Raw genomic sequence first — 24,551 nt, forward strand, 5'->3', positions numbered from 1 at the left:
GGAGCATTTGATTTTTGTCGAAGAATGGCTAGCCACTGGCGTAATAATGTAAATGAACAAAAGTTCAAGCATGTTACATTTCCCCTTAGACCAAAAACGTGCCCGGCAGTTAAAATGGACAATATTTTAGTACCCCAAGCGACTGAAGTAAAATATCTTGGTATTCACTTGGATAGAAGGCTCACGTGGGGAAAACACATTTCGAGCAAAATAACCTGCATGAAGATAAGAGCAGCAAATTTAAATTGGTTTTTAAACAAAAACTCAAAACTTAGTCTAGACAATAAAGTTCTGTTATATAACGCGGTCATAAAGTTACTAAAGAGCAACGTTTCACCAAAACAACTCAATCACTTGGTTGAGCTTGTCTAGTTTTAATTAGAATTAAGATTTTATAACTTATTGTTAGGCTTCAAAAAGCAGATTCAATAAATAAAGAAATATTGAAAGAATCTTTATAATTACGCACACAGCACTTTAGAAAAATGCACCCCAAACCCCATAGAAATCCGCGCCGTGTCTTAGCGTATGTTGGTATCTTAAGCCTTGTTCATTGGATGTCTCAAATGTGTTTTCCATTCCATCCAGTAGAAGACTTAGATGCGTCACGTCAAAGAACATTATTCCAATAACTATTTTTTATGGTAAACTCTACCGATTTTGAAATTTCTTGTGCAATGAGGACCAGCTTCTTCCGATTAAATTCATAGTTTCGGCGTTTAATAAATGTTCAACTTTCACTTTCATATTTTATTCGGCTAATTTTGATGGGTCTACAGCGGCCTTTTGTAACCTATGATTTTTTTTTTTTTTTTGATAAATCTACGATAACTGACTTTCATAGAATTTAATTTTTATACACTGTATAGTTTTCTATCTCAAATAAATTATATATATTTATATTATAGTGTTTGTGAGTACTGATTTTGCATTCTTAGTTTCTAATTCAATGACCACCATTGTATATAGAAACAATTCCGAAATATTTTTTTAATGTGTTATTATTTTTCTTCGATATTAATGTGTTTGTATGTGGTTTGCTACGAAATTAATTTTACTGTTAATGTGCATATTTATCTTTTGCAAGTGTTTGCGGTTATTTAGCGCTATATATATACATACATATGTACTATATATTTAAATATGTGTGTCCATATGTACACGTGGATTTGTGTCAGCTCCTATGGCGCATGTATATTTAATTATTTTATTATTATCATTAATTTTCAAAATAATTTTATATATTTTCAAACACATATATAGAAATCGTACTCACCTTTATAATAGTAAAAGTCAGCGCTCTACAATTGCAATTTGCGTTGGCAACTCTTGTGAATGACTGGTAATAGTTGAATGGCAAACTGCGCGCATGTTGTAATGTATTTAGTAGCTGTTATTTAACAGTTTTAAATATGCACGAGTACAAGTTCGTCGCACGTTAAAAAAGTATTTAATGCTTAGCCTAATAGAATAATATAATAATGAAAAAGTCTCTTTGGTGTAAAATTTTTATTATGTACTGAAATCATAGCAAGTTTTTATCTCGCAACCAAGTTGTTAAGAGAGTATAATAGTTTTGTTCACCAAATTAATCGAGTTAGGTATGGAGTTATATATACCAAAGTGAACAGGGTGAGGAGTAGATTTGAAATCCGGGGCACGTTTTTTGGGAAAGTGGGCGTGGACCATAGATCTGAAACTGTCCGACCAATTTCAATAAAATTCGGTTTATAATATTTTCCTGGCATTCGAATGTTATGTTGGGAAAATAGGTCAAATCGGAAACATCACCAAACGGTCTGAGGCTGATCGACTTCGCCGGGGCCCGAAATATGGTCGTCTGTAGTACTAGATTCCAGCATAAGAAAATCCATCAAGCTACTTGGCTGTCCCGGATCGAATCACTCGCAACCAGTTCGATCATGTTGTGATAGATGGACGACATGTCTCCAGTGTTTTTGATGTGCGTACGCTTCGTGGTCCCAACATCGACTCGGACCACTATCTTGTATCAGCTAAGATACGCACCCGCCTCTGTGTAGAAAAGCGCACACGTCAACAAACACAAGGAAGGTTCCAATCGAAAAGCTGCAATCACAACCGACAGCCGAACGATTTTCTACTCGACTTGCACTCCTGCTCTCTGAGAGCACTCATCAGCATCTCGGTGTAAGGGAGCTGTGGGACGGCATATCAAACTCATTACGTACAGCTGCAACCGAAACCATTGGTTTTCGGAAAAGTCAAAAAAACAGCTGGTATGATGAGGATTGTCGTCTCGCAGTGGAGAGAAAACAGACTACCTACCTCGCAATGTTGCGATCGACCGCAACACGAGCGGGATGGGAAAGATACCGAGAGCTGAAGACGCATTTGCAGACAAAAAAAGAAAGAGGCCGAAATGCGTGAGTATAAAGAGCTTGACAAGCTGGCCGACATGGGTAATGCTCGAAAATTTTACGAAAAGATCCGGCACTAACTGAAGATTTCAATTGACGACGATGGAGCAGATGTTCCATTGCCCGACCGTGAAGAAATTCGAATAGCAATTACCCGCTTGAAGAACAATAAGGCGGCGGGGCCGATGGATTGCCGGCCGAGCTATTCAAATACGGCGGCGAAGAGCTGATAAGGTTCTTGCATCAGCTTCTTTGCAGAATATGGTCGGAAGAAAGCATGCCTGACGATTGGAATCTCAGTGTACTCTGCCCAATACACAAAAAGGGAGACCCCACAATTTGCGCCAATTACCGTGGGATAAGCCTCCTCAACATCGCGTATAAGGTTCTGTCGAGCGTATTGTGTGAAAGGCTAAAACCCACCGTCAACAAACTGATTGGACCTTATCAGTGTGGCTTTAGACCTGGAAAATCAACAACTGACCAGATATTCACCATGCGCCAAATTTTGGAGAAGACCCGTGAAAATAGGATCGACACACACCATCTCTTTGTCGACTTTTAAAGCTGCTTTCGACAGCACGAAAAGGAGGTGCCTTTATGCCGCGATGTCTGAATTTGGTATCCCCGCAAAACTAATACGGCTGTGTAAGCTGACGTTGAGCAACACCAAAAGCTCCGTCAGGATCGGGAAGGACCCGTTCGATACCAGACGAGGTTTCAGACAAGGTGACTCACTCTCGTGTGATTTCTTTAACCTGATGCTGGAGAAAATAATACGAGCTGCAGAGCTAAATAGAGAAGGTACAATCTTCTACAAGAGTGTACAGCTACTGGCGTACGCCGATGATATCGATATCATTGGAAACAACACCCGCGCCATTAGTTCTGCTTTCTCCAGACTGGATAAGGAAGCGAAGCGAATGGGTCTGGAGGTGAATAAGGACAAGACGAAATATCTCCTGTCATCAAGCAAACAGTCGGCGCATTCGCGTCTTGGCTCCCACGTCACTGTTGACAGTCATAACTTTGAAGTTGTAGATAATTTCGTCTATCTGGGAACCAGAATTAACAGCAATAACAATGTGAGCCAACGAAATCACTCTTGCCAACAGGTGCTACTATGGGCTAAGTAGGCAATTGAAAAGTAAAGTCCTCTCTCGACGAACAAAAACCAAACTCTACAAGTCTCTCATCATTCCCGTCCTACTCTACGGTGCAGAAGCGTGGACGATGTCAACATCAGATGAGACAGCACTAGGAGTTTTCGAGAGAACGGTTTTGCGGAAGATTTATGGTCCTTTAAGAATTGGCAACGGCGAATACCGCAGACGATGTAACGATGAGCTGTATGTGTTGTTCGACGACATAGACATAGTCCAGCGAATAAAAAGACAGCGGCTACGCTGGCTATGTCATGTTGTTCGAATGGATGAAAGTGCTCCAGCTCTGAAAGTATTCGATGCAGTACCCGCTGGTGGAAGCCGAGGAAGAGGGAGACCTCCACTCCGATGGAAGGACCAGGTGGAGAGGGACTTGGCTTCGCTTGGAATAACCAATTGGCGCCAAACTGCCAGAAGGAGGGATACGTGGCGCGCTGTTTTGGACTCGGCTATAACCGCGTAAGTGGTGTCTACGCCAGTCAAGAAGAAGAAGATATATGTATTCCGTAATAAGCACAGCCAGTGCAATGCAATGTCATTTTATATTTGTGATCTACTTTAATCTGTTTAACTAATTTCAAAATTTTTCTTTTGATCTATTAACTTTTTTAGCTCAGTGACGTTCTACAATTAGGTTGAGAATAAAATTCTCTCACTCATTACCTTACAATGCTCTCTTTGTATTTCTGAGTTAATTGTCAGGTGTGTTCCATTTCTTGGTCATACTTATTCTATAATTATGGTGAATCTGATTTCATTTTCAGCACACACTTGTATTTGGACCATAGCCAAGCCTGGCTATTTCTTATTTACCCTTATTCCCTCGAGGGTGCTTTGGGTGGGAAGGAGTCACTGTTGAAGAGAAGTGGTGACTTTCTTCATGAATGTGTCGAAGTTGGCGGGGAAGGTAGGTGGAGTAGTTTACTGTTGGAAATTTCTTATTAACTTTAGTTTTACGCATCTCTACTTTGTTGTAGGGGTTCTAACTGGCTAATGCCTCATCGATATCGATGCTGTTACACTGTAAAATCCCAGCAGATGCTAGCTGTAGAAGTTGCCTGGAAGTGGACGACGTGAAATTATTTCATAAATTTCTTCTGTAATGTTTCGCATTTGAGATATCAAGACAAAGATTTATTGGAACTTACTTTCTTAAAGGTTTATTGGAACTCACTCTCTTCTCTGCACATTTGCAGCAAGTTCCGGCCGCTTTGTTGAGTCTTCTAATCAAGGGGGATCTTGGATTCACAACGGACTGTCTTTTATAGTCTAAATCCATAAGGGGATCTATCGAGAGAAAATTTATTTCGGACCTTTAAACAGGTCAGGAAGATCAGTGATATACACAACAAACTTACACAATATTCGGAAAAGTAATTCTTAGTTTTCTGCGAGGTCTACCGTTCAACTTTTCTCCCACAACTGGTTAACAGCACAAATATCACGTTCAAAATGCTTTGAAAGAGCATTAAAAATTCAAGCACTTAATTGCAGTTACTAAGTTAAATCTAATTGTACTTCGTTCTTCTCCCTTTACTGCCTTCCACTTGTACACATACACCGTAACATACAACGTGCCGCATGGCAAGTGTCCATAAACATTAATGTAGATGTTGTTGTTGTTGTTAAGTGTGTTTAATTGACGCCTTGTCCTTGTACGGCTGAGTAGATTAGCTGATTAAGTAAGAGCTATAAATTAAGCGCGCGCCTAGTGGGAGCTGCCCTTTTCTTTCGCCAAGTGCCGTAAAATTTATGTATTGTACTTGTGTTTGTGTGTATGTATGTATGTATGTATGTATTTGTTAGGAGTAGAAGGAGTGAGCAGACATAATGAGAGAAGTGCTGGCACAAGTGTTGTCCTTTCGTGCATAAATGGCTGACGTTATAGCTATTTTAGTCATATGAGCGAGAAATATTCATATAAATACACAAGCATACAAATATAACTGTGTATGTATGTACATACTCGTTACCTACATATACATATATGTGGGTATTTAGCATTGGCTATTATAATACTCTGGTATGAATTTCAACGTCAATATATTTAGAGCCATATGTGACAGCCAAAACAATGATTTAAGTGACAACGACGACAATGACAATCACTGATGTTATTATGTCACACCAGCAACAACAACTACAACAACAATAGACACAACATAACTGGCAATCAGTGACAGGCTTCGGTCGACATGTCATTGACTCTTGGCTAACAAATATTCTACAACCTTTTTTGAATAGGTATGATAGTGACTGAGGGAGTGCGAACCAGAGGGCTGACTATGCTAGGTCACTTTGTAAATAGCAAGGATGAAGATATACAAATTTGTTTGTCTCTAAGTGTGTTGTCTGTAAGTGTCACTTCAATTTCGTATGGGCAATTCATTAATTAAATGTCCAAATAAAGCCGGGTACTTTGCTGAATTCTAAATTCTTGTTAAAAATATGTCTCGTAGATGTGGGTTGGGTTTTAAGTTTAAGTAGTGTTTAAAGGCTTTTGACTGGACAATCGTGTCCACGTTTTGTCGATTGAGGAAATTTGAGTAATATTTGTTTAAAAGAACCTTATTCAGAGAGCTCTCACTTACATACTTATGTATGCTTATATTTATATACAAAAACAAAAACCTGATTATCTAAAACACACACGCTGTGCCACTGATCCAATGTAAAAATCACGCTTTCAACAATCTTGAATTAAATCCTTCACACACCTCAGTCACCACACACTGTCACCGCATGCCATCGACAGGCGAAAATATTACGAATTCTCGCACGTTTGCAGCTTTCATATTTCGGATTTTCTCATGTTAACGCCTCTTGCTTTCAACAAAATGAAAATGTAAACAATAACGGTTTCCAAGTAAAACCAAAAAATAAACAATTTAATGAGAATGAGAACTTTACAGCAGACAGAGATGAAATAAGACGAAAGAGCGCACAATAAAGGTGACAAATAACGGAGAGAGAGAAAAGGAGGCGCAACAAAAAGAAAATCTTCACAAAATCCCATTAAAGGGATTACTTAGCGTAAAATTGTTATTTAGTATACGTGAGAATACAGAAAAATGCGTTTGCATAGATGTGTGTGTGTGTGTGTTGTAAGTGTGCGAAATACATTTCACAAATGCTGGCGCTCAATGTTACTCACATACATACATACATACCTACAAATGTACAGGAGTACAATTGCACATGCTTAAATATAAGCTGAAAAGTTTTTGTTTAAATTTAAGCATTAAAATACATACATTTGTCGCACTACCGGTGCGTATAAGTAACATTTTCCTTCAACTACATACGCATATATTTTCAGCTGAGGGGAGAGTGACGTGAAAAATTACGTCTGAAAACAGTTAAATTCAGTTTAAAAGTACTAAGCCGCAGCGTTGAGCCAATTTTACTTACGTCTTAGAACGCACATGCTGTAGTGATCTGATGACAAAACTCCCGCTACTTGGAGAAAATATGTTGTGATTTACAATAGAAAAAGTTTTTATTCAGCCTAATTATGAACAGTTATATGAGAAAAGTGAGCAATCAGATTATTGGTTTAGTCATTTTCGGAAGCTTTGCATTTTTGTTAATCACAGTTTATTTTAGCAGTTGTTTGCCAACCAATAACTTTGAGGAATCTTTTATTCATTTGGCTTCCTCTTTTTTAGCTACCTTCATCACCTTGAATAATTTCAGTCTATTTTAGTGTTGTCATATTTTAGTCACTGATAAATAAATTTTCATAAGGTATCTATGGCAAGGTAAGGACTGAGGCACAGTTTGAAGCCAAATTGTATCAAAATGTTTTTTCAATGCGGACAAAAAAAGTTTTTATTAAAGAAAAAACTAAAAATGGAATTTTAGAGGTCATATGCAAAAGCGGAAGTTTTACACTTTAAATGCTGTTAGTCTGTTTGAATAGTTTGTTAAATTCGCTACTCTCTAAAGCTTGAAGATTTGTGGACTGTTATTCATGTAGATGGCAATTATCGAATTAACTACTTACTTTGGTAGGGATCAATAGTTTATAAGGTCTAACAAACCTTCAAGGTATTTGAGCACGATTCTTTTAGAGTAGAGATACATCTAGAATTTCTAATTGGCCTACAAAACTTTAACTTTTTGTGCTGGTCATATGATAGGTAGGTATGTAGGTAGGTTGGCCCTTAGAGGGTGAAGCCAGAATCTCCCCTTGATTAGGTATTAGGATTCGACAAAGCGCCCTGAACCTACAAAAAATCTGCAGAGATTTTTTTCTATATCCGGGTTTTCGCGCAGTCGTTCGGAAAAATGAGAATCGAGAAATTTGTTCTTAATCTTGCAAGGGCGAGTGAAAGTGATGAGATGATTTCAGCTAGTCCCCTACATGTAACTTCTACAGCTAGCATCCGGTAAGAGTTTTAACCTTACAGCGTGGATCCCGATGGGACAATGGTCAGATAAGAAGCCCTATGACTAAGGAGGGTTTTTTTTTGTTGTCTCCTACTGTTGTGTCAACGTGTCTCTCTTTGCTCCTTCCTCCTCAGCTCTAGATTCCCTTATTCTGTCTTATATCTGCTGAGATCGAATCATATGCGCCACAATATTTGCTGGCGTCAAGCGCTACGCTATGAGTGCCTCCAGTTCAGCTCTTTCTCCTTCATAAAGCACACCTTCGAAGAATAGGTGTTTAGAGTTTTCACTCTCGTTGCCACAGAAAGAACAGTCGGTCCAATCATCGTGCCCATATTTGTGCAAGTATTCTCTAAAACAGCCGTGACCACTCAGGAACTGCGTCAGATAGTAATCTGTTTCACCATGTTTCCGCTCAACACACTGTCGTACGTTTCTGATTAACGAGTGCGTCCATCTGCCTTTCGAGGCCTCATCCCACCTTCATTGCCACTCATTTAGGCTCGTCTGTCTTTCACACGTCCGCTCTTCGTTCGTTAGGCGTCTCCCAGTGCTTTTAGCTATTTCGAAAATTCTCGTTAGCTCCATGGCCAGTATATTTGGTGGCATAAGATCTGCAATAAATCCAACCGCTTCGTGTGACACTGTCCGGAAAGCGCAGGCAACCCTAATTGCATTTAATCGGACGACTGCCTTTGCCTTTTCGGAAAATGTTTTTTGTTGCAGTGCCGTTCCTCATATGGGTGCACCGTACATTAATACGGCTTGGCTCACTTTGGCCAGGAGGTCGCGTCTCTTCTGCCTAGGTCCGCCGATGTTGGTCATTATCCTAACTCTCAAGTATTCCAGGGGTTGATGTGTTACAATAAATATCCATCGATGTTGAACGTGGCGAACTCTATTTTTTTCGACTAGTGATTAGTATTGCTTCTGTTTTTTGGCTTGCCAACTGGAGCTTTGTTTCTTTAAGCCAATCCTTAATTTGTATTGCCCTGTCTGAGTATTTATATACTGATACTATACTCACGATATCGTCTGCGTAGCCCATTATTTGTATCCCCTTTGTTAGTGGGAGGCGCAGTATCCCGTCGTACAGTAAGTTCCATAGTAACGGACCCAGAACTAAACCATGTGGTACTCCACCCGTGACTACATATCTTTGTGGTCCTTGATCTGTATTGTACAGTGGCACCAAATAAATTCTTGAAGAGCTTAAAAAGTGGAAATAAACTAATTTACATAGTTATTAAACAATTTTTTCTAGTGTATTCACTAAAAAAACGTAACATAAATAAATGATTTCGGCTTGCCACAGCACGTCTGTGTCTGCCAGCAATTCAAGGTAAGCCAATTCGCAAGCGTATGCGGAAACGGATGTGGCTGAGAATGGCTGCTGAGGTGGTGACGTTGAGTGCTTGGCAGCCATACCGGAGACATTTGGTGATGTCGCCGCGGCATAAAGGCAATGACACTGCTGCCGCCAATCTAAGCGGCTGTCGGGCACATGTTGTACGCCTATGGAACACTATGTAAAAAATGCCCGCACACCAATATATATTTACATTTGTTGCGCTCAGTCACTTGCCTGCCTACTGCCATATTGTGCGCGTTCCTTTTCATATTTCATACGTCAACAAAAGTCGCGTCATGCTGCGCGTTTTTAAGCCGTTGCCAGCTGAAATGGCAGCCAGTTGCAAAAGTACACAGAGGGGCTGACATACAAAGGCGCACGCACAGCATACAAGCTGGGGAAGCGAAAAAGTGCGTTGATGAAGTCGGCAATATTTGAAGGGGCCCGCCCAGCGAGTTACCACCGGAAGTTAGATGTAAAGCCAGAGCGACGTCGAGTGGGTAAATAATTTTTTGTGCTGGTTGGTATGTGTGTATGTATAACTGTATTATTATGTCTCCATATATATATACATGACTCTGTAACTTAGCAGGAAACTCAAATCACTGCTGAAATAATGGCATCACCGCAGTGGTGGCGGAGGCAACTGAAGCGCACACACACACACTTATGTATGTATAAGCTAGAAATATTTGAAAACGCAGCGGCAACTCAAAATAAATTCAAAGTAGAGACAAGCAGCCAGCAATGTGGCGTTAAGTACAGTTGAAGTAAATTAAAAGCACTTTATCATTTTGACTTTTATGCGTGTGAGTGTGTGGCGAATGCGGCGACTGTGGTGCGCTGCTTGCGGCGACTTTACGCCGCTTGACAAATTTCTCTCTGTGAAAACGAGATTTCTCGTTTCTGAGAAGAACAGTGTTTTTTTGTCGGTGATGCAACATACGGCATGTGCAGCATGTGCGTACTAATATATCCGACAATTGGGTGGTGGCAATGCCATCTTAAATTCTATTACACTTATTTACACCTATTTACCGTTCTCCTATTTTCTTAGTGTTGCGTAGCGCTTCTAACTGATGATAGATCGTTGCGCAACAAACGAGGCGGTTGCGGGATATATTCTCGCGGCTCAGCGCCAGTTGGCTTAATGTTCTTTATTATTTCTTTATATTCTTGTTAATGCTTGTGTTGGAACGTCAAAAAAATGCTTATTTAATGTTACTTTATGCTCTTCGACTGAGGAAATTATTAAAAGCATTTATGGAATATTATTAACTTTGACAATGAACTGTTAGAATATTCGAAATAATATTTTGGGAAGATCTCAGTTGTATAAAAGCAAGCGCTGTCTCTTATGCTAGCAAAAAGCTTCGAATGGTTCAAAAATATCCTCACGATTCGACAAAGCGCTTGCAAATTTCTACATGATTATTTAAATCGGCATCTTATTTGCAGTTTTATCTGCGATAGAACAATTGTGGGGAAATGGAGCACCGCATGTGTGTGTCGGGATGCAAACAGGGATACTCACCAAGCAGAAGTTCTTTAACCTCTTCTATGGATTATGGTCGTAGATGACCTTCTGGGAAAGTTTGAGGAAAGCGGATGCCGGTTGATCGTTTATGGAGACGACTTAGCTCTTATGGTTGAATGTAAATTTTTGGATACCGTTGAGGAAATGACACATATGTATGTACCTTGGTGTCGTAACGAGTTGGACTACATAGTAACGACTTTCTGTAAATCATAGCAAGACTGAGCTAGTTCTTTTCACTATGAAATTCAAAATACCGGAAGCGACTCTGGCATCGATGGTGGATCTTGTCTTTGCCTCTTGAGCGTCAAGAACCTAGTTTTTATCCTGAAGAAGAAGCTCTCTTGGAAAGCCAACATAGCGGAGAAAGCAAAATAGGCAACTGTTTCTCGGTATTGTTGTAGAGCAACCATCGTGAAAGGATGAGACCTCTCACCACAACTAACTCCTTGGCTCAATGAAACCAAAACCATAGTCAAGCCTATAATGTTCTATCGGATTCTGAGGTGGTGTTCATAGAGCCAAAGAACTACTTGTGGTGAGAGGTCCCATCATTTCCTTGGCTCTCAATTCCACGGGTGCTGTGAAATAGCCGAAATTTTTTACGCCCACGAAAACGAACAGGCTCAGGGAAGCAGCGAACGTGTCTGGTGGCGTACCCACGCGACTTTATTTTGAGGTGTGCAGGACTCGCTGGATGAGAGCTTCCTCACGGAAAGGTTGAAGTTGGCAGGGAAGTTTGGGTGAAAAGTTTATTGTCGGGAACTTCTTATCAACTTCAGTCTCGGGCTTCCGGACTATTTTAGCGTTCTTTAAGCGAAAAGGTTCCACTGGATTTATTGCTGCGGATAACAGGATCTTTCAGAGAAATGACCATCCACTCTGAAAAAAATAAGCAAATGCTGGACAGTCACTAGCAGTTGCTCTGTCGCAACATCCTTCTGGCTCAAGATAAACCGCAAAAGATCTAGGACAATCTTTCATAGCCATAGGGGTCTAACTGGAAGAGAATGAGATGGAATCTTTCCTGCTAAAATGGCCTGCCTTTGCTAGGCTAAGGTAAACATTTCTTAGATCCTTACGAATCAGCGGATATGAAGTAGAATCTAGGTGCTAGTAGAAGTGGTAGAATCTAGGTGCATTGTCGATTCTTAAATCTTAATGAGAAGTTAAATTTTTGACATTACAAAGGACTGTCTTAAATAGTCAAAGTGTCTTATCTCTGGTGCGGTACAGCCATAGAAGTTAACCTATTATAACTTAAGTCGGCTAATGACAATTCAAGCCAAATCTCTGAAAGTATGCTAGTATTGCGCTTCTGCAGTCGGAGTGAATGCCCATTTGCTGCTTTCTGAGGGAGAATACATTTCGGATCAATATTGCTACTGCCACATTGATGGCAGCCATCTTTGTTTAAAATACACTAAAGTGGTTTGGTAGGCTAATGCTAGAGTTTATTTTGTTGCTGTTTTTTGCGTTTTTTTAAGACTAGGTTACAAAAATAGCGAACAGAGAAATGTCAATTATAGTATATAGTATATATAATAAGCCCCACCTTGTTTAATAATAATGTGCTGTGCCCCAAATCTCATTATAGACTCGGAACAGTTGGAATGCTAATTAGGAGCAACAACAAAAGCAACCTATTCGCTAAATAGTTATGCATACATATGTGTCATAGATTTGTATTTGCATTCGAGTGCGGCAACGCTAGCTAAATTCCTGTGTGAAGCCCCACAACCAACCAGCAAATAACACCACGAATCAATTAGTGCTTTTCGTAATTTCAAAAAATTTTGCTCTTCGGATAATTTATTAAATATGTATGATTTTCAGACCGCATACCAAATGTGCAACATCGGCACCATTTAACACAACACTACCGTTAATAAACTGGCCGAAAGCCACATTGTTGTGGTCGAATAACATTCTACTGCTATCCAAAGCGATGTTGTCCTTCATGCGTGACCATGTCATGGGCGTGAAATTGTGCGTATAATAATCACAATGCGCCTCTATGTGTATCTGTATGTGTGTGAGCGCAAGTGCAATGTACATATATGTATTTGTGTTGGTGTCACAGAAATTTTCGGTATTTCCCAGTAAATCAGTAACAATTCCGTAATTAAATCGCACTAAGAGGAAAACATCACATCTAATTACAACAACACCAGCAAAGGGTTTCGGTTGTGACAAACCTGTAACAGATTATGGTTTATTATGATTATTGCTTCATATAACGGATAATATGCTTTAGTATTAGTATGTGGACATATTGTCTGTGGCACGTTGCAACTCGCAGTTGAGCCGTTTGTGGTGGACAACTGAGTGGTTGCAAAGTTTACTAACAAACTGGTGAGTGTTGGTGGCAAACAAATGCATGCAGTACCCTGTAGGGTGCATAAAAATTTTGTCAATATGAGGAATATTGAACAAAAAAACAGAAATTTTATAGTAACATTAGAACCTTGAAGTATCTTGAGCCCTGAGCCCCTGAAAAGATATAGCACTATATTATATTATAGTTATTGTTGTTTTGGCAAGAGTGATTCAGCGTTGGATTTCGAGGCTGACATTGTTGGCGTTGTTAATGCTGGATCCCAGGTATACGAAATTATCTACGACTTCAAAGTTATGACTGTCAACAGTGACGTAGGAGCCAAGTCGCAAGTGCGCTGACTGTTTGTTTGATGACAGAAGATATTTCGTCTTGTCCTCATTTACCACCAGATCAATTCGCTTCGGTTCCTTATCAAGTCTGGAAAAGGCAGAACAAATGGCGCGGTTGTTGTTTCCGGCGATATCAATATCATCGGCGTATGCCAGCAGCTGCACACTCTTATAGAAGATTGTACCTTCTCTATTTAGCTCTGTAGCTCGTATTATTTTTTCCAGCAATAGATTGAAAAGGTCGCACGATAGTGAGTCACACTGTCTGAAACCTCGTTTGGTATCGAATGGCTCGGAGAGGTCCTTCCCGATCCTGACGGAGCTTTTGGTGTTGCTCAACGTCAGTTTACATAGCCGTATTAGGGATACCTGTCGAAGGCAGCATTAAAATCGATGAAAAGGTGGCGGGTGTCGATTATTCTTCCTCGGGTCTTTTCCAACATTTGGCGCATGGTGAATATCTGGTCCATGGTGGATTTTCCAGGTCTAAAGTCACACTGATGAAGTTGTAGATAATTTCGTAACAACACCAACAAAGTCAGCCTTGAAATCCAACGCAGAATCACTCTTGCCAACAGGTGCTACTTTGGACTGAGTAAGCAATTGAAAAGTAAAGTCTTCTCTCGATGAACCAAAATCAAACTCTATAAGTCGCTCATTATTCCCGTCCTGATGTATGGCGCTGAAGCGTGGACGATGACAACATCCGATGAGACGACTCTTGGGGTTTTCGAGAGAAAGGTTTTGCGCAAGATTTATGGTCCTCTAAACATTGGCAACGGCGAATACCGCAGACGATGGAACGATGAGCTGTACGATTTATACGACGACATTGACATAGTTCAGCGAATAAAAAGACAGCGGCTACGCTAGCTAGGTCATGTTGTTCGAATGGAAGAAAACACTCCAGCTCTGAAAGTATTCGATGCAGCACCCGCTGGAGGAAGCCGCGGAAGAGGACGACCTCCACTCCGGTGGAAAGACCAAGTGCAAAGTGACCTGGCTTCACTTGGTGTTTCCAGTTGGCGGCAAAAAGCAAAAAGGAGGAATGAGTGGCGCGCTCTGGTGGATTCGGCTATAATCGCTTAAAGCGGTTCCTACGCCAAACTAATAAGACCCAGTCCGTTCGTTGACGGTGGGCTTTAGTCTTTCACACAATACGCTCGACAGGACCTTGTATGCAATGTTGAGGAGCCCACGGTAATTGGCGCAGATTATGGGGTCTCCCTTTTTATGGATTGGGCAGATCACACTGAGATTCCAATCGTCAGGTATGCTTTCTTACGACCATATTCTACAAAGAAGCTGATGCATGCACTTTATCAGTTCTTCACTGCCGTATTTGGCTCGCCGTATGAAACGATGAGCTGTACGAGTTATACGACGACATTGACATAGTTCAGCGCATAAGAAGACAGCGGCTACGCTGGCTAGGTCATGTTATCCGATTGGACCAAAACACTCCAGCCCTGATAGTGTTCGATGCAGTACTTCCTGGAGGAAACCGCGGAAGAGGACGACCTACACTTCGATGCAAGGATCAAGTGGAAAGTGACCTGGCTCCACTTGGTGTTTTCAGTTGGCGCCAAAAAGCAAAACGAAACAAGTGGCGCGCTTTGTTGGATTCGGCTATAATCGCTTAAAGCGGTTCCTACGCTAAATATATATATATACGAGTATATGGTATATATATATATTGCTGTTTTACCTGCAGAAAATATTATTTACATCGTTTTGAGGAATATTTCCGGAATGCGAATCCGTTCCGATTTCGTTGGGCCGACTGTCCTAACAATAGATATTATAATAATTGCGATGTTAATTGTTCCCTTTTCAAACATTCGCAACTTGAATGACATTTTAAGGTGGCTCTTGTTTCGATTTAATAATTATGTAGAATGACAAACTGTTTTGAATACTTGAATATGGATCACAAAAGTTTGTGAAACAATCCTTCATCATCAAATTTTCGACGAGAAATAACAATGGTGTACAATATATTAGATAATTCTCAATAATTATAAATTCAGATAAACCTCTTTATGCATGTACACAACTGAAACAGTTTAGTTCGTCTATATTGATTGTAGGAAATAATTTGGAATAAGATATTGCCGTCCAAAGATTAGTTAAAGAGAATTATAGCGATATAAGTATGGCGAATCCATAAGTTAGAATTTCAGTTCGAAGAAGAAGAATCAAAACTCGCCTATATTTCACTATCATCTACTAGCAACACTTTTTTTTTTAGAAGTCAATCTAATGGCAAATACATATACTAATTCGTTAGAAAACTAATCACAGGTGTACCAATTGATTTTGAAGCTTTTACTTTCTTGAGATGTGAGTTTTGTAGTAACATGCTCTATAAGTGTTTTCTCTGGAGCATTCCTTCAAGCTCATCGACCTTTTCCTAGATAGGAACATGTTTAGTCTGAATACACCTGAATTATTTTCAACAGAATATATCAAAACAGTATTGCTTTTGAAAATGTTTGTTCTGTCTCATTGATAAATAAAATCACTGTTTTGGAAAAAATCTCAAATTTTGAGGTTTCATGTTATATCAAGTGTCTGATCGATTCCCAATTTACCGCCGATACAGATGCCGGTTAATCGAAATTTATTTAGTAAAGCGAAAATGGTCGTAGTGGAGTCGTGGTGAGTGGGCAGTGGACTTAATTCGACCTTGTACTGTCAACAATGGAACCGTCTGCCTAGATAGGAAAATAATTGTGTTCAACAGGCCACACATATTGATAGAGACTGGTTAGAAGCTTAGGGAGCTTGTTTGGGAGATTCATTTGCATTCATTTTACCTGGCGAATGCTGTTGCTTGTGAAAAATTCGACTCAAGAGAAACTTTTAAAAATCAACTGTCCCTTGTTTTGTCAACAGCAACGAGGATTTCTCTAAGAGTGGCATTATGAAATTATCTTCAAAATCTCAACAAGTCGTTGAACAAAACTGTGCATATTTCATATAAATTGGATAATTTTAACTACGTTTAATAAAACCTTCAATTGATGCAAAAATAATGAATTTCTTTATACTAAACTTAATATTATAATCATGAGTATTGATTGATTCAGTCAAACATGTATCAAACTGTGTTTTATATAAATTTTGTGACTGATGCCGATGTCAAAGCCGATTAATTGGTCGGACTCCAGTTATATCCATTCATTAACATTCTGAAATTTTCCTAATAATTTGACATTTTAATTTAAAAAAACAATAAATATTTCCTCTTCACCTTGCTGTAATCTACATATACTATATGCATATATGCCTAAGAGTGTGTCAGTACCATGGTTCATATACATATATATTCGAAGCATATGTGGCAGCAATAAGCAATTTCGCAATCAACGGGCAAAATATTTGTGGCCGCAAGGTGACAATACGTTGCTGCATGCATAGCTAAGTGAGTGAATGCGTTAATGCGTGAGTGGGGAAATGGCGGCGACTAAGTGTGAAATGTAAGGTGCAACTTGGCTGGAAGCGTGTTGTGGTCGACGAAATAACGCTGCTGCCTACGCTTTGCACATGTGTGTGGGTAAAAGCAGTGTACCGTTACGCATAAATATATGTACATTTGCATAGCATATCAAACAAAAATTGAAATACTTTAAAAACAGTTAGTTTTGGAATTAGGACTTAAAAGGTGACTGAATTTTCAAGATAATTAATAAATAAGCTTTCTACTTAATAAATATTTTAGAAAATAAATAAAATTATATTTTTGAATTTTAATAAAATTTTGTGACGAATTTTTTCGTATTTCCTCTATACTTTTTATTATTTATACCACATACCACCACAAAATTATTTCCAAATCAAACTGTTCATTTCTACGTCACTGTGCTTTCAGAGTCAGCAATGTGTGCGTGTGTCTGCGTTGTAATTACAGTTGAATGTGGTTTGCGAACTGATCATTTATATGAAATAGGTTATTACAGCTCTTAATAATTATTTATGTTTGCAACCAACCGTAGAGCGAGCATCAAATAACAAACAAAACTCGCATAGAGTGAGAGAAAGCTAAAGGGCGACTCGGCGTATACGCAACATTGCAAAACTGGAAGTGTTGCTATGGCAGCGGGCATTTGTGTGCCACTGCCCTAAATTGTTGCGAATACTATGAAACCCTTTCACTTCTACATTAATTGCAATTATAAATAATTTATGTGCAAATTTAATTAAATTATACTATAGAATGCATTTTAAATTGCTGACCTCGAATATGAATTTGAAATCTGGGAGAATTTGGGAATTCATTACTGTGTTTCGGCACGTACTGGAGAAAGATACAACTGTTCGGGGGTGGACAGTTTTGCATTTGAAATAATAAAGATAACTTTTCGAAGGACAGCGGCGATAATGCGCGCTTTTTTATTGTGCAACTCTGTGCGTTTTAGTTGCTCGCTTGGGATTTGCGTTTTTGCGTTTTTGCTTGTAGTTTAGAAATATAGTTAATAAATTAAATTCAATTAGCTGTCAGTAGTTTTTTAGCCGTACATCCAAGCAGCATGTTACTAATGTTGAAACTATTGTTGCGAATCTGATGGTTGTAAGTAACATAATAAACTCTAATTATTTTGGCTGCCGCTGGAAATGATTTACAATCGGGGATTAGAGAAAATCTTCAAATATTGGAAAATTAAATTTAAACTAGATAAATGAAATTATTTTAAAACTTGACAGCTTTAACGACGAATCAAATCAATATAAGAAAAGTCCTTATAGTGGCTTTGGTAGGAGTTTGTTTTGTATAATAATTTTGAGGAAAGAAGAATAATTCTGACCTATGGGAAAACATAAAATATTGTTTGAGAACATTCTAAATATAATTTATTCAAAATGCATCAGACACTATGGACAATGCCGACAGCCTTTAAAGCTTATTCCAAATTTTTGAAGATATCACAGCTAATCTTCGAGGTTGTTTTTATCAATTTATAATAAGGGTATTCGTTTAAACGTGTAATGTTACCCATCGCATAAATTTATGCAAATACGCAGTGTGTTACATGAACGCACTTCAAATTCTTTGTGTAAATGCCACTTATTTATGTATTAAACAGCTGTTTGGGTGTCAAAATATTAAAATGCCGAAAGTTAGCGAAAAAGCAAAATTTATTCAACTTTGCGAAAAATCACTAGTATTTGATTTGTTAATGTTGGAGCTGTTTGGAAAACATGACGGTAATTGTTTTGCGTCAATGCTACATTTTTTAAAGGCGCATATATACATAAATATATAAATGATTTCAGAAATCCAACGCAAAAAGGAAGATGAAATTATGGAAGACTTTAGCTTTGCATTGGCAGCTGCTGCATATTTTAGATATGGATCTACATTTGTTCATCATTCTGTCCCAAAATCACCCAACTTTTTAATAGATGTATTACCGCATTTGGATGAAAACAGGTTTCGAGAAATTGTGCGAGTCAGCAAAACCACATTTGATTTTATCATTGATCTGATAAAGGATGACGAAGTGTTCAATGGTCCACGTTCATGTAAACAGTTTCCTATCCAAATTCAATTGGCTGTAGTAATGTACCGACTGGGTTCATGTGGAGAAGGAGCAACAATTACTAAAATTGCTAGTTTGTTTGGTATTAGCGATGGTGGAGTAATACAGGTGAGCTATTTACATATGTATCGGTTAAAATTTGTGTTTCAGCTGTATTTTAAATTTCTCAATAGGTCATGACCAACAGGGTATTTGATGCAATTATTAAAAGGAAAACTCAGTTTCTGTTTTGGCCGGACCCTGTAGAGCGTAGAGCTTTAGTTGTTCAAACACTCAGTGAGCTACCACATTGTGTTGGCTACGTAGATGGAACGGAGATAAAATTGGCGGAAAAACCCACTGTAGATTGCGAAGCATATTTTTCTCGCAAGCATATATATTCACTTAAGGCTCAATGTGTGTGTGACCACAAACTAGTAATTCGTCATATGGTATTGGGGTATCCCGGTAGTGTTCACGACGCTAGGATATACAACAATTGCGAGCTATCCACAAACGCCACTGAAATGCTAACAGGATCAGAGTGGTTAGCTGCAGACAGTGCATATAAATTAACTTCGACCCTTATTACTCCTTTTAGAATAAACGCAACGGAAGGCACCTTGAATCAACGAATTCTGTTCAACAGAACGTTCAGCCAGTACCGAATAAGAATTGAGCATTGCTTTGGTTTATTGAAAGAACGTTTTAATAGCTTGAAAGAACTCAAAATTCAAATAAAGAGTGATAATTCGGTAAAGTTTGCATGCCGGTGGATATTAGTTTGTGCGATATTGCACAATATTATATTAAAAGAAAACGACGGTGGTTTTGATGTTGACGAAGAAAGCATTAGTGAAAACAGTGAAGTCGACGAGCCTGGGGATCAAAACTTACCAACAGTTGAAGGTGCATCTAAGCGCCTTTCATTGTTATCACTAATGGAAACTTAAAAATAAAGTATTGAAACTCATGTTTACATATCTTTAAAATCCATTAATATATGCTTTTATTTACAGAAAAATAAAAAGTGCTTCTGTGCCTATTAACATTTAGTTACATTCAAATATACATGTATTTTGCTATGAGATCTTTTAAATTTGCGAAAAAAGTACCATGTGAAATCTCTTAAAGTTTCACATTTATTTTGATTTTAACTTTAACTCTATTTCAAACATTTTAATGCGTTCTTCACTAGCAAGTTTCAGTTTTTCAATTTCCAGTTTGGTTTCTTTTTCTGATTCAGTTTCAATTCTTTTCATTTCTAATTGATTATTCAGTTCAATTCTTTTCAACTCGACCTCATTCTTTTCTTTTTCTTTTTCTAATTCTATTTTCTTAACTTCTAATTCCAACCTTTTCTCCTGAATAAAAATCAATTTATTGAACGGGGCTTCACTCTTTCTTTTTGGTTTTTTTGTTGAACTTCTAAAGTCCAACGAACTTTGTGGTGTAGAAGTTGCCGCGGCGGCGGCACTGCAATCGCTACTTATACTTATAGGTAATATTGGGTCAACTAAATCCTCACAATCGAGCGCACACAAGTCGTAGGAATCGATGGTATCGTTTAACGAACTATCAGCACAAGGGGAATCAGCCAGTACTTCAATGCTGTCAGTGCTTTCAAAAATTACTCCGGGATTTACATTTTTGCGTTGCCCGAAGATAACTTCCAGTAAGTCAAAGTTGGGACAAATTTTGTTGACATGCGCTGATACGCTTGACTCGTCACCATTAGCGAGTAGTCCAGACCCAGTTTTGTTTTTCCAGGCTGCCGCGGCAACGTACAACGCTTTGAGATACCTCATTTTGCTTTTCATAGCTACGCAAACGACAGATTGAAGTGCCGGTGTATTTTGCTGCAATTTTTCGTAAAACCTTTGGGAGGTCGGTTTCTGGAAGATATGCGTAAATTCGTGTTAAAACAAACATATGTACCTAAACATTTTCACTTTTCTAAAACCCTTACCTCAAAAGATTCTGGACTATCTTTAATTGCGTCGGATACTGCTTGCAACAGCTGCAGGGACTGCGACTCTGTCCAGCGATGGGACGGTTTCAGCCGTAGACGCTTTTGCTTTAACTTTTTATCCTGAAATATAAAACAATTGCAACAATTAAATAAAATTTATGTTCCGAGTTTCATTCTTACCTTTTCCATTTTAATTTTCACAATAATATTCATCAGCTGGTCGTTTGGTAGGGTTGCTTTTGCAATATCGTAAATTTACAAGTGTTCTTTACACACTGACATTGGTGCGTAATGTGTTTAAATGAATTTCCATATAAGTTGCTGCCAGATTTTTACGCATTCGTAAATATACACGGTTTAAGAGGTTTACGGGGCTTTTACACGTTTAAACGAATACCCTTAATATTTTCTTGGCATCCCAATGGTATTTTACGAAAATAAGTCAAATCGGTTCACAACTAGTTAGCACTATCGGAACAGAACTTTGCACAAATACTGCATTTATAGTGTGGCAATGCCCTTCTAAAAATCGCAGAAATCCGTTTCAACGCCCCATATATCGAACATGAGGACCTCAGTGCTTCTAATAAAGTTTTTACCGAAAATGTAGATAAGTCTCTCAGATATTTTGAAGAAATTCAGAGGGAATATTTTTTTTCTAATAATATGTCTTCGTCCCAAAAACGAGTTAAATCAGGTACTAATTTCTCCTAGCTCCCATATACCTAATATTAAGGTTTTCAAACTTTTAATGGACTTTATAACGAATATGTGAGTCAAATTGAGAGTTATATTAATAAAATTAAATAAATAAATTGCGAGAGTATAAAATGTTCGGTGACACCCGATCTTTGCCCTTCCTTACTTGCTTTATTATTTAATTATTATAAAAAAGTTAGTAGCCAAACCCACCTTACGAAGGTTATGTAGAAAACTACTTCAAGTGCGTTAAGTCATTAACGAAAAACACCAGAAGCATTAAATTTTACAGTAAAAAGCCCCAAAGTGGTGTTACAAATCGAAAATGTACGTGATCTTGCTTACTTTTGGGTCAAAAACTATTTCTCAGGAATAAGTCGAACAATTTAAAACGATTTGCGTTCGTTTTAAAATTAAATGAACATATAATCAATGATTGACACATATGATCAATGATTGACGATGAAACGATGAGCTGTACGATTTATACGTCGACATTGACATAGTTCAGCGAATAAAAAGACAGCGGCTACGCTGGCTAGGTCATGTTGTACGGATGGAAGAAAACACTCCAGCTCTGAAAGTATTCGATGCAGTACCCGCTGGAGGAAGCCGCGGAAGAGGACGACCTCCACTCCGGTGGAAAGACCAAGTGCAAAGTGACCTGGCTTCACTTGCTGTTTCCAGTTGGCGCCAAAAAGCAAAAAGGAGGAATGAGTGGCGCGCTCTGGTGGATTCGGCTATAATCGCTTAAAGCGGTTCTTACGCCAAATATATATATATATACATATATATAATCTATGATATTGTGTATCTTGATGGCGTAATCGGTCCAGAAATTACTCGAACACAAATAGACTCTATATGATGGTTCTTGTTAATCCAGTGGACTTTAATGGATCGAATTAGTGGATCATATGCTGCTGAAGTTAGCCCAGGTAGACGATTACATCAAGGCTAATACTCTCCAAATTATTTATGTAATTCTATCATGACAAGACACAATTGGCATCATATATTCGGCATAATCCAGCAGAATAGCGAAGATCAGTATTTATAGTATATGGAGGCAGGTGTAATTCCTAGACCATTTTCACTAATTTTCACCACCAAAAGTACACGTTCACTTAAATTTGTAAAGAAATCTCATATATACGGTATAAAGTCCACCGGAACTTTGAAACTTATGAGGTATAAGGATCTGGAGGAAGTATTGATCAAATTTTGTCCATCTTCGGCACAGAGTCGCAATATTATAAGCAAAACATCCTCTGTGGAATTCTTTATAATATATATGAGATATTTACCGATATTTTTGGTAAAAAATTTGTCACAAGTACTGAGGTCGTCATTTTCGGTATCTGGGACTTTAAAAAATTTATGGTCCGATTTCAGCGATTTTTAAATGGGCGATGCTACGCTATAAATGGTGATACCTTCACTAGTGCTTAATTTATATGGAGATTGTAAATTAAACGAATCATTTGGACCCTAAAATTGTGGTATACGGAAAATAGCCGTGGTTGCGAACCGATTTCTCCAATTTTCAAACTGTAGTATAAGGATGCCAAAATAATGATACGAACCCAATTTCGTTGATATTCGTCGAAAAGTTCCTGGTATATGGTTTTTGGCTCATAAGTGTGGCGCCACGCCCATTTAAAATTTCTGGTGTTTTTCCTTATTGAATTAAAGAATTTTTTAGAAGTTTTCAACATAACATTTGTATGGGAGGTGGGCGTGGTTATAATGAGATTTCCTCCATTTTTAGACTGTATTAGTATAGAGGTAGACAAGGAAAAAGGAATAAGTATTTATACAGGCGGTTCTAAACTAGATAATCGAGTGGGAGGTGGTGTCTTTTCGGAAAAATTAGACACCAGAATCGCCTTTCGACCACCAGACTACAGCAGCGTCTTTCAAGCTGCAATAAAAGAAAGCCTGCTCGTGCTGGCTAAGAGGGTGCTTACGACTAGAAATATATATATTTAAGGACCTAAGGATCTCCTCTAAGATAGTAAAAGAATGCCATGAAATATTAATGGAACTGACTTCGTACTACACGATAAACCTGCAATGGGTTAATGGACACAGTGAAATTCCGGGTATCTGTGTGACAGATGAACTAGCCAGATTAGGCACAACCTTACAATTGGATCAGTGTAAGAAGGATATATGCATACCGTTGGCCACTTGTAAGCACTTTATTGATAAGCAGGTCATAGATTGGGCTGAAGCCAGGTGGATAGAATCTATGACTTGTTCAACTAGCAGGCAGACGTGGCCTAATTGGAATAAAGGCCGTACGAGCCGGCTACTGAAATTTAAAAGGAAGGACATAAGAACTCTAGTGGGAGTGCTAACTGGTCATTGTCTTATTGGAAGATATGCCGACCGATGGGGGTTACCGAACAATGATTACTGTAGAAGCTGCCAGGAAATAGATGAAGAAGAGACTGTTGTGCATCTTCTATGTGAATGCAAAGCATTGTACAGGAAAAGACTCACAACAGTCGGACATGGTTTTCTAGACAACATCTCGGAAGTTGCGCAGATTAAACTTGTTGAGCTGCTCAACTTTATAAAAGCTACAGAGTGGTTCAAAGAGGACATTGTAGTGTAAGGGGCTTTAGTCCCGGTGGATTCAAAATGGGCCTCGTAAAGGCCTAGGTGCGTCATTTGACAACCACTCTACCTACCTACCTACCTACCTAGACTGTAGTAGGAAATGTCCAAAACAACTATATAGAGTTTTGATTGCTACTATAGCTTTAGTAGTTTACGAGCTATGTACAAAAAATTAATATAAATATGCCCCTTCATAGTGCGATTCTTAGTACCAAATT

At 38.6% G+C, this 24,551-nt stretch overlaps 2 protein-coding genes across 3 annotated transcripts; one reads left to right on the top strand and one right to left on the bottom strand.

Annotated features, from left to right (window-relative positions):
• The first annotated feature begins 18,479 nt into the window (after positions 1–18,479).
• Positions 18,480–20,034, top strand: LOC128920291 (putative nuclease HARBI1). Of its 2 annotated transcripts, XM_054227352.1 has the most exons (3): positions 18,480–18,720; positions 18,790–19,163; positions 19,229–20,034. In XM_054227352.1, exons 1-3 carry the CDS (start codon positions 18,546–18,548, stop codon positions 19,985–19,987), a joined length of 1,308 nt encoding a protein of 435 aa, XP_054083327.1. In that variant the 5' UTR covers positions 18,480–18,545; the 3' UTR covers positions 19,988–20,034. The 2 variants fall into 2 exon arrangements, with proteins under 2 accessions (XP_054083327.1, XP_054083328.1); XM_054227353.1 differs by having other exon boundaries at positions 18,480–19,163.
• On the bottom strand, positions 20,016–21,408 carry LOC128920292 (uncharacterized). Its single transcript, XM_054227354.1, has 3 exons — positions 21,187–21,408; positions 21,004–21,126; positions 20,016–20,929 (listed from the first exon to the last, which is right to left on the bottom strand). The coding sequence occupies exons 1-3, from the start codon at positions 21,217–21,219 to the stop codon at positions 20,177–20,179; spliced, it is 909 nt and encodes a 302-aa protein (XP_054083329.1). The 5' UTR covers positions 21,220–21,408; the 3' UTR covers positions 20,016–20,176.
• Positions 21,409–24,551: the final 3,143 nt, after the last annotated feature.

The sequence above is a fragment of the Zeugodacus cucurbitae genome, chromosome 3 (genome assembly GCF_028554725.1).
Source record: "Zeugodacus cucurbitae isolate PBARC_wt_2022May chromosome 3, idZeuCucr1.2, whole genome shotgun sequence".
NCBI lineage: Eukaryota > Metazoa > Arthropoda > Insecta > Diptera > Tephritidae > Zeugodacus > Zeugodacus cucurbitae.